Below are 10,953 nucleotides of genomic sequence, written 5' to 3'. Positions count from 1 at the left end.
AATAAGCAGAGCGTGGGGTTCGATCCCTTTCCACCCTAATGGCCACAATCGTTGAGTGAGTCAGGTATGCTCCCTACGTTATGGAATTAACAGCCAATTGTGTACTAATCAAGGTTCCGATTATCAACCTTTTGCTACATAATATAAGTATTAAATCCAAATTACAATTCATTAAAAAAACTTCAATGTTATTAAATGAAGCTATAATGGACACACATTAGGCTATACTATGTATTGTTATGATATATGATATGATTTAAAAAGGCAAGTCCCCTTGTGACTATGCACATGTGTAGTTATTTGTGTTGCATTTATAGCCACCAAACTCAAAACCAGTATCAATAGTATAAAACAATACTAGCTACATGTAACACACAAAGACATATATATACATATTCACACATAGATATAATAGTCACTTTCTGACCATATATCACAAGCTTCACGGTTGATCATTGATCTATCCAAATCCAAATAAAAGGGTAAAAAGAGAGAGAGAAAAATAATGGAAGGTGATGAAGGAGGAGTGCAGCAGAAATCTGTGACAAAAAGTGAATTGATGGATGGTTCAGATATAATGGAGTTAGTTGAGAATGAAAAAGTATTCAATAACTTTATTGATCATAAGTTTCATGATCTTGATGTTGATTGTGATGGACAACTTTCTGTTAAAGAGTTACAACCTGCAGTTGCTGATATTGGTGCTGCTCTTGGTTTACCTGCTCAAGGAACTTCTGCTGATTCTGATCATATTTATGCTCAGGTTTCTTTCTTTCTTTCTTTCTTTCTTTTTTACTTTTTAACTCCTCTTAATTTAGCATTTCAATCTTATTCAATTTATATATCACTTGTATCTTTATTAATTTGTTACTCACTGGAGTATTATTTAGTTTTTCCGATACTCATACTAATTAACTTTTAAAGAAAAAAAAATGCATAGTTCCTTTGTATAAGAAAATGGTCTAGAAAATATATGTTAAGGACCTATTTTAAACGTTAATCACGGTATCATATTAGCAATTTCTCGTGTAGCATAATGATAGTAGGAGTAATAGAGAAATTTTGAAGGTTCTGTACTAGTATATGATTGCAGATGTAACACACTTTTAGAACCGGCATGATGTATTGCAGTGTTTTTATTATGGTAATAGGCTAACGGGTTTACATACAAATCATGTTAACTAGCTTGTTGAATTCTATGTTAATTGGGAAGTTGAAGTGTATTTTTATTGTTTTTGATTAATAATTAATAAATAAAGTAAACGTAATTAATTATTAAAGGTAAAAGATGGTGGTAATTGGGCGGTCACATCACAAAATGTGAGGTGTAAAAGCATCCGAAAAAATGCATGATGATCAAGTTACCCAGAATGTGTGGTCTGTTATCAAAAAGAATAATAAGTTGTTTTGGTCAAATATAAATAACTTACCATGTGCAACGCACTTTTTATTTATTAAAATTGATGATGATGATGATGATGATATTTATTGATATTATTATTACCATTCAAATTGAATAGATGAATAAGATCATATTAGCCTGCAAGTGATGTTTCAAAAATCTTGTGTAGTCACCAATTACTGGTAGTACTAAATAGTACTCCAACATGTAGATATCTTGGCATACCACCTCATAGACCTAAATTTGTAACTTTCTCACCGCACCGCACCGCACCGCATTAATATCAAACAGTCAGACGGTCAAACTGTTGAATAACATTAATACTATTAACTTTATCAAAGGTAAATTTTCATTTTACAAAATATTACAGTAGTATATTGACTACGATATTAACATGCGTGTATAATCATTTTGTAATATATCACTTACATATTTTTAACGTGTGGATGAAAACATACCTTATCGCCCTGAGATCATGTATTTGACTTGAAATGGCATTGTCAAACTTGGCTTCTCAATATGCTACAGTTATATGATACTGTTTTTTTTTTATTATTATTTTTTATAACATCATTTTGTTGACTACTGACACATGACTTAAGCACTGAGATTGAGGTGGTCTGTTTGCTCACCTAAAGCTTTAAATTCTGAATTGTTAAATGATATATGCGTGGAGGCCTTTGCACCTTTCGGGCCTTTCCATATACAGCTGTTGGATCATATTGTTAAGCAACATTGATCGGAAATTAAATAAAACTAAATTAACGCTTCGTTAAGGCTGTTGGATCATTTTTTTATTGCTGCAGTAATATCAGTGTTGTTGTTTTTTTTAATTTTGTTACAGTATAATACGAGCTTCCTATGGCTGCTGTTTTCCTTTTTCTTGCTCTTATATAAATAGAGCAATGAATGTAGTAGGAACAATTATGTAGAATTCTTTTTTTTTTAAGGACATGTCACGGTGTGTCCTTATTAGGTAAACCAAATATTATATATGTACCAAAAAACGCCGTATAGTGATCATGTAGAAGTTGATGACATGCGTAGTTCCTTAGTTTATATCCCAAATTGCAAATTGTCTTGCACATTATTAGAATGATAGGATCAGTAAACCATGGCTAAAAGTTAAATGCTTTAAGACAGATGAAGAATGTTTTGGTCCTACCAGATGTGATATCATGAGTTTTAAAATGTAAAAAGACAAGCAAGTTTAATTTAATTGATAACAAGATCCAACTATATAAGGACATCATAAGGGTATGCAATAATTAAATAAGCAAGAAAATAACAACTGCTTCTTCTATTAATGCCAATATGTGGGAGACTATTAACAAATTAAATACCAATTGGCTGCAAGTTGACACATCTCAGGATCATTATATACTCGTCACGTAACTCGTACTTAATTTCTCAGTGTGAAATCGTTAGTCTTAACTTTAGGTAATGAAAGAACAAGTCGCTGATGGGTTAAAAAGGCTAATGTGTTTATGCAGTAAAACTTTTAATATAGTAGGCACTAATGATCCCACAAAGATAGCATGTGTTTTTATGTAAACTTTAGCTTTTCACTTGCATGTTTTTCTAATTGACATATATTGAGATATAAAATGTGTGATGCAGGTTCTTAGTGAGTTTACTCATGGTAATGACCGAAAAGTAAGCAAGACGGAATTTAAAAAAGTACTTTCAGATTTTCTGATAGGGATGGCTGCTGGATTAAAGCGAGATCCTATTGTTATTCTACGTATAGACGGAGAAGATCTACTAGAGTTCATTCACAGCCCAGTTTTTGAACCAGAAATGATGTCCATATTCTCAGAGATTGATTTATCGAATGGGTCTCTTACTGACTACATTAACAAGGCTTTCGAGAAACTTACAGTAGATAAAGGGATGCCTCCGGTTTTAGACTCTTGGGTAATTTAACTTGTTATTCATAATCGAACCTTTTCAGGGTTATTTGTCGATTCTAGATGGCAAAATAGGTGGGTCGGGAAGTAACAGGTTGGTCAAAACATGTAATATTTGGCAGGGTTCATATTGGGTTAAACATAAAAAAAATTCAGTCAAAAAAATAAGATGCTAAACTTTTTATAGATGTTAGTTAGTGTATCAAATACTAATGTTGAGGTTATATTATGTCTACACAAATATACTTTTTGTTTTGGTTAAAAAAAGATTTAGGAGGTTTATGTGTTTGGCTTAGTAGACCTAGTTTCTGTTGAGCTAAATCCCTTTCACTTGGCCCACAATCAAAAATAAATATATATAAGTATATAACCCATGTTGAACTATTCGTAAGTAAATGTCGCAATTGTCAACTCTGGTGCACAAATTTTTACATACAGAGATATTATATTGGTTCAGGTTAGTAGCAACATTATCGTACCGGCACTCGAGGCGTGTGGTGTTACTCAAGAGCAGCCTGTTTCTCAGGAGATGTTTTTATTTGAGTTTAAAAAAGTAGCTGAGACAGTGGCTCACCGTCTCAAAGAGCAGCCTGTTATCGTTGCTCACAGTGAAAACACTTTTGATGGAACTGGCATCAGGAGACTTGTATCTAACAAGTTTGAGCTGGAAAAGGTTAGAAATCAAAATTATAATAATCTGTATCCGCCAAGTCCACACATAAAATAACTTATATGGAACTAAGTTTATACGTTGGTTGGTGTCAAGATGGACGGGTCTGGCCACTTTGGTATGGACGTGTCAAAACAGACCTGGCTGGATAGGGTAACTTAACGTTGTTGTTAAATCACTTTTTATCAAAAAAATGGGACTTTTTTTGTAAAATATGATTACAAAAAATTTAGTGAACTATGTTATTTATTTTAGTCATTTGACCCATCAGAAATTGAGCATACCCGACAAACCTGAACTTACCTATTCATAGGTAAATGATCTAAGTTGTCACTGTCATCAGTACAACAATTTGTGACATGCTTTATTTCAAATCATTTATTCTATCTCGCGGTTAGAACCAATCGAAAATCTTATATGTCATTCAAGTGGATTTGAATGGTACAGGTTATAGTATATTATAGCTACTTTAACTCGTATTCTTATTCTTATAACATAAAACTGGAATATAGACTTTAGATACAGCAGTGAAGCAAATGCCTAAAGATCAGCATGGGAGAATCTCCAAGGACTGTATTCGCCTGGGCCTCGATCTTATTGCTTCTTCAGCTGGTTTGCCACCATTTGGTGCTGTTTATCAGGTAGGTGCTATTCAATCATTAAACCACCATATTCATCGTTTCGATTAATTATATAATAAAGGTTCGAGTGATGTCTTACAATTTGTAAATTGGTGACATGGCACTAAGTTTGATGATGTGGCAATTTAGATGGTTGACACATCAGCAAAAAGTCAGATGCATGATGAATAAGTAAACTCATCATATACAAACATTAGCAATAACTGAAAGTTTGTTACTTAATAATACCAAAATAGACGCTTATAAAGTTTGACACACATATACAATGAAAGTTTGGAGTAATATGTATGGTTTCCACAATGAGTCACTGCAGATGGACCAGGTTATAAGTGAATCGTGCAAGATGTTCAATGTGGACGATGGAAAACTTGTTAAAGAAGATGAATTCAAGAAGATGCTGATGGAACTACTTGGAAGTATGATGCTACAGTTAGAAGGAAACCCGATTTCAGTTTCAACAAACTCAGTTGTTCACGAACCACTAACCTCTGCTTCCACACTGTTGCAGCCATCTTCCATGTAATGGTCTAATTTATATAGTTAATCTATATCTATATATATGTTTATTGTATTATTATTACTTTCATTTAGAAATAACATCTTACCTATGTCAATGAACAATTATGAATGTTTCTGTTATCATATGGTTTTATGTATAACTTGTAATGACTAACAATGACATAATAATCTCTATGGTATATGTTTTTTCGAGTTAACCTTCACTTATTTACACGGACTGATCATCGAAATTGTAATAATTTATTGCATAATCGGAAGAAATCGAGAAAAAGCTCAGACCGTAAAGATAGTTAAAACACGATAAAGATACCACAGAAATTATTTCGGAAGCATATCTTCAAAGAAACCTCACATTTGCATCTCTTTTTACAAATCAGCATCAGTTGTGCCCGGAAAAATATAAAAAATTGAAATGCAATGTCTATAGAAACCCTAATGAAAATATTTGGAATGTTAAAAATAGGGAAAGAATGAAGATCAACAAGTCCAGGAAGATGATCTTTTGATAATGGTTTTCATTTGTTTGTCTTCTTCAAGTGATATCATACCTAAATGAGATGGATCCTCCAACATCATTTTTGCCACCAAATAACCAGCAATAGACCAAGTTTGATGCTTTCGAGCCTGTTTTCCAATGTACCTCCCATTCTTTCCATCATAATATTCCGGCCACCCATCCTTTGCCAGCCTAAGTTCCGCTACCTCAATCGCACGTCTTGCAATCTGGGGGCGTCCCACCTTTATACATGCAGCTGTCACCAGCCATAAGAGCACTGCACCCATTATCAACAAAATTTTATCAACACATTTTTATCAACAAAGTTACCTATGAATTTATTTCAACTTTTGAAAGTCAGACAGACTACTCACTACTCCTCAGACTTAACAAATAATACTTACATATTGTTCGTTATAGAAGGAAACTATGTTAAGGACGTAGACCAAACAGAGTTGCTAAAAGACACTCTTCCATATATAGCATGTTTTGACTTTCCAGAGTCAATACGGCTACTTGTCAATTTATACAATGTCCGTCATACATGCGTGCAATTTTAATAAGTAAAAACACATAGGCCCAGAAAGATTGGGTAATGGGTCAAGCCAACACCACCAACCCTTTTAAGTTTAAGTTTGATAAGTAACTAATGTTTTAAAAAAGTTATAGGAAAACTCTGTTGGAAACTTTTAACCATTTCATCCATTCCCGTCAAACTCTACGTTTAGCTTAATTGAAATGACATACATCACAAATTAACGCCTTTTCCGTATATGGGTTTAAATTATCACCTACATAACATGTACCCAAGTAGAAAAAGGTTGATTGCCAAAAACTCGGATACATGGAAAACATGGAAATTTGAGGGAGTATCATATTATAAGCCACCTAGGCCGAAATTGAGTTGCGCACTTAGTTCAAAAAGTCTGATAGTTTCTCCAATGTGATACAACACAACAACAACAACAACAATACCCAATCCCACAGAAGTAGGGTATGGGGAAGGTAGGGTGTAGACAATCATTCCTCGTACCCTAGATTAGAAGGAAGTCACTACTCCACCCTCGGGTATAGAACCCGCGACTAGATCAGGTCTTCCCTCCCTCTACTCTAGAAGCAAAAGAGATTGCTTTCTAAAGGACCTTCGGCCAGAAATGCTCATACAAACAAAAAAGTGAGGGCAAATGATACGTACCTGTAAGAGTTAAGTGCGCCTAGGAAGATGCAACCATACAAAGTGGCCATAAAAAGAGGACACATATAGCAAGTAAAGCATAACAATAGGGCAAATAGCATGGATAATATAGTGCGCAGAGCCATGTAATTTCAAGTAGGCCTACAAACAAGCAGAATAAACACCCACCCTCCCGCCCGCACACCCACACACCCAGACACACATATACACATACACACACATATATATACCCCCACACACACATAGGCCGGTATAAATCCCAATACATAAACAAATATACATAAAGGTATTTTCATAGATATATATACCTAAGTAAAGATACATACATACATACATACATACATACATACATACATACATACATACATACATACATACGCCAAGATACATGCACATAGATACATACACATAAGCATATAAAATACCCATACCTAAACACATATACGTATAGATACATTCGTAGATATAACCTAATTACATTCACTTAGATACATCCATATATATATATAGGTACAAACATATACATAGGTACAGATACAGGCATGCATACATACACCTAAATACATGCACTTAGATACATACACACATACATATATAGAAACAAATATATACATATGTATATAACCTAAAAACATATACATAGCTACCGCGGCATATACACGTATACCTATATACATATGTACAGGAACCTATACGCAGATACATATACAGACCATCGAATAACATGTGGATATGACGGAGAAATATAAAAACTATTGCGTACAACTATGCAGGTAAAACCAATTATCATGTAGATGGATATATAGAGTGTAGCTATAGAAAGTATAGTTGTAGTTATAAATGCGTTGTAAAATAAATTTATACTACGCTTCGTCGAAAAAAAAAAAAAAAAAAGGGTTCATGCACCTATATTTTAGTTCTAATATGCCTAAAAATAAAAGAAACTTACTCGATTATACTAATTCTACTCCTCCACAAGTTCCTATCAGAAGTCATGTCCTCCGTCAGTAGAAGCTCTTTCATGTCAAGCTTCAATCTATCCTCCATCCTACGTTTGGTCTACCCCTCCTCCTTACGCCCCCAACAACGATACGTTTCAACTATTGTTAGAAAATATAAATTTTATCCAATGTGATACGTTTCAACTATTGTTAGAAAATATAAATTTTATCACTATTATTTTTTCACGATATTTATAATTAGGAAACTAGTTTTAGTATCTAATATATGATTTATATTAGGGCTTCTAGAGGAATCTCAACTTTATAATAGTTCCTGTTTGATCGTTAGAAATAAAGCATACCCTGACTTTACCCATTATGAAGTGAATGGGTCAAAACTGCCACCTCTGAGAGTATAGTTATATCAGAGTTTGATCATCATAGTGCAGTAGGGACCAAATTTAACCAAAAAAACAATGCATAAAATATTGTACCTGGCCAGGATCCTCCATTGTGGTAACTCCATCTAGTGTTCTTCGGATCACATCCAGTAATAATCCTCCAATCATGGCTTTCGATAGCTGGATAACAAACCTTGACCGGCATATTCCCCACCAACTCGTCCCAACGAGATTCTATAAGATCCATAATTGCTGTTGACTGTTCAGGGGTTGCCAAAGAAGAAAGAATGGCAACACAGTTTCCCAAGCAAAACCAACGGAAGTCCATATTCGAGGGCCCCACATTTCCAAGAAAGTATCCCCCCTGAGTTGGCATAAAGTCAAAAACCCATTCTGGGAGGGAGTCCGGCATCACATTAAACTTGTTAACTGCAGTATGAGAATACTCTTCCGTTTTGTAACGATAAATGTCATTCAGATGCTTCATATCTAACCAAAAGTAACTTCTCATGTGAAAGCTTAAAGCATGAAGTCGCTTCACAATTCGGTTAATAAGTTCTTTCCCTTGAACATCTTGCTTGAGTAAAAGTAAAGCACATCTTAATGCCATGAAGAAAAGCGCTTGTATCTCTATTGGATATCCATACACACCCTGCATACAAATGCACATTTGACATGTATCTGTATGTATATGCAAGTCTAGAACCAGGCAATAAAAATATGGTACTATCTAGTAACTCAAATAACACGTGGCAATTGCGACCCATTTACTTACAAATGTGTCAATCCGGATTATGTGTAATCTCTAAGGAACAAAATATACTTATAAACTTTGTATGTGTACATCTAAAGACGCCCAAATAGATCTTAATAAATAAAACATCCTAAATCCTGCCGTTCCAAAAAAACCCCTCCTAAATCCTTTTCATCAAAAGAGTATATTACTGCTGTTATTTTGCAAGTTCTATGATCAGATTTGAGACCCTGATTATTTATAAAAGAAATAGAACTTGGCATAAAATGGGTTTCGGGCCAACCCCACCCATATAATATTGACATATTACGACCCAAACCTATTTGGAAACACCATCTATACAGCCCCACTGCCCAAATTTCCATCTATATGCTTAGCCTTTCAAAAAAAAAAAAAAAAAAAAGTTTTGAAAATGCTTTTAATTTCATTGTGTTTTAACTATCCATGTCTATCTAAAAAATCCAGAAAAAATGAATTTTATGGTAGAAAACTCACCATTCTTCTATCAATCATAGAGCATCCATCAGCACAAAGAAGCGTTGGGAAAGTGTCAAATCCCTCAGAAAGACATAGCGCAAGTATCAACCGCATACCTTTCTGGCATTCAGGCATTTCGGCCAACGAAGCGTCTCCAGTCGATTTCGTATAAGCTCGAAGCAATATGATCCACCAAAATCCTGAATCGACAGGTGCAACTCGTCCTATGGCACTCTCACCGAAGTCCGCCATTATGGTCTCGGTATTACGAACCGGATCATGAAGTACTTTAAAACTAGCTGGCATCACACCCTCCCCTAATTGGAAACGATCAATTTTCTTCTCCCATGATTGGAGCCGCAGAGTCTTGAGAAGAAAATTCTTGACTATTTCAGGTTCTCCATTCATTAGGAATGCTAAAGCACTGGGAACAAAATCTCTAACAAAAACCTACAGACAAAAAAAAAAAAAAAAAAATGGTGTAACAGACATAACTGTAAAGTATACAAATACAACTCATAAATGTTTTGGTCAACATGCACGCTTCAATTATAAACTCGAAATCCTCAGTTTTAGCTGGTGTTTTGGCTATAACAGGTGCACGCTTGCGATAAACTACTAGTATGAAACAGGGTTTACCTGATCGTAATTTAGTTTCTCGTCAGAATTGTCAAGTGCTGCAATAGTCCCAACTGGTTGACTACGAAAGTACACCATCGTCTTCCTCAAAGACTCCCAAGCCTCGATAAACATCGGATGTGGTTCCAACCCATTTTGAGACCTAGGGGTATTAGATGATGTCATTTTACTAGGTGAAGAAATGCACTCATCAAAAGATTTCTGTCTTTGGCCATTTTCCACCCGTGATGATCTTCCATGTGGCGATACCTCAGCAAACGATCTCTCATCCAAAGATTTATGTCTTTCCAAATTCAAGAGTTTGGGCTTATCTTGAAGTTTAAAGAAATCGAAATCATTATCCAAATCACCGTTACTCAAACTTGTGTTTTGCCCTGATGCCGCAGACATTCTCGAATGCAATATTGTTCTACAGGTTCAGTTATCTGCATTTTGATCAGATATAGTTGAGTCCTCATATCAAACACCTCAACTTCAGAAAATCAAACATTAACATGTTACACACACACAAAGAAAAAAAAAAGAAGATAAAAAACTAACAGCACTACATATTATCAACAAATAAGGATTTAGGATATCATTCAGTTTTTTCATAAATTATTCTAGACAATTCATCCAACATGATGATTGCAAACAACTTCAACATATATAGTAACAGAACAGTTAAGCCAATAGCAGGTGTTCAGATCGTATCATAAGAATCAAATGAATAGTAAACAATGAAAACGGCAGTATTACGACATACAATTACATGCATATGAAGCCTCAATTTCGACTAATAACATTGAAATACTATATACATATTATATATACATTATAATTATATAATAGCATGCAAAAAAAAAAAAAAAAAAAAAAACCCTAACATTAACGTTATAGAAGAGTACCAGGCTACCAGGTACTGAAAG

At 34.4% G+C, this 10,953-nt stretch overlaps 2 protein-coding genes across 3 annotated transcripts; one reads left to right on the top strand and one right to left on the bottom strand.

Annotated features, from left to right (window-relative positions):
- Positions 1–326: 326 nt before the first annotated feature.
- LOC139855460 (uncharacterized) lies at positions 327–5,322 on the top strand. 2 transcript variants are annotated; one of them, XM_071844690.1, is made up of 5 exons: positions 327–763; positions 3,023–3,319; positions 3,770–3,985; positions 4,495–4,623; positions 4,937–5,322. In XM_071844690.1, the coding sequence occupies exons 1-5, from the start codon at positions 506–508 to the stop codon at positions 5,144–5,146; spliced, it is 1,110 nt and encodes a 369-aa protein (XP_071700791.1). In that variant the 5' UTR covers positions 327–505; the 3' UTR covers positions 5,147–5,322. The 2 variants fall into 2 exon arrangements, with proteins under 2 accessions (XP_071700791.1, XP_071700798.1); XM_071844697.1 differs by lacking the exon at positions 327–763 and adding an exon at positions 1,593–1,743.
- A 245-nt stretch (positions 5,323–5,567) lies between these two features.
- On the bottom strand, positions 5,568–10,435 carry LOC139884887 (probable alkaline/neutral invertase B). The gene is made up of 4 exons (XM_071869147.1): positions 10,046–10,435; positions 9,425–9,856; positions 8,269–8,827; positions 5,568–5,915 (listed from the first exon to the last, which is right to left on the bottom strand). The coding sequence occupies exons 1-4, from the start codon at positions 10,433–10,435 to the stop codon at positions 5,620–5,622; spliced, it is 1,677 nt and encodes a 558-aa protein (XP_071725248.1). The 3' UTR covers positions 5,568–5,619.
- Positions 10,436–10,953: the final 518 nt, after the last annotated feature.

This window comes from Rutidosis leptorrhynchoides, chromosome 1, assembly GCF_046630445.1.
Source record: "Rutidosis leptorrhynchoides isolate AG116_Rl617_1_P2 chromosome 1, CSIRO_AGI_Rlap_v1, whole genome shotgun sequence".
NCBI lineage: Eukaryota > Viridiplantae > Streptophyta > Magnoliopsida > Asterales > Asteraceae > Rutidosis > Rutidosis leptorrhynchoides.
This window is presented reverse-complemented; position numbering and strand designations above follow the sequence as displayed.

Excerpts from the sequence above, each read along its gene's own strand:
- LOC139884887 (XM_071869147.1), bottom strand. The coding sequence starts at position 10,435 with ATGTCTGCGGCATCAGGGCAAAACACAAGTTTGAGTAACGGTGATTTG. Across the intron at positions 9,857-10,045 it reads AGAAACTAAATTACGATCAG|GTTTTTGTTAGAGATTTTGT; the intron begins GTAAACCCTGTT and ends TTTTGTCTGTAG. Across the intron at positions 5,916-8,268 it reads CAATGGAGGATCCTGGCCAG|TGCTCTTATGGCTGGTGACA; the intron begins GTACAATATTTT and ends TAATGGGTGCAG.
- LOC139855460 (XM_071844690.1), top strand. The coding sequence starts at position 506 with ATGGAAGGTGATGAAGGAGGAGTGCAGCAGAAATCTGTGACAAAAAGT. Across the intron at positions 764-3,022 it reads CTGATCATATTTATGCTCAG|GTTCTTAGTGAGTTTACTCA; the intron begins GTTTCTTTCTTT and ends TGTGTGATGCAG. Across the intron at positions 3,986-4,494 it reads ACAAGTTTGAGCTGGAAAAG|ACTTTAGATACAGCAGTGAA; the intron begins GTTAGAAATCAA and ends ACTGGAATATAG.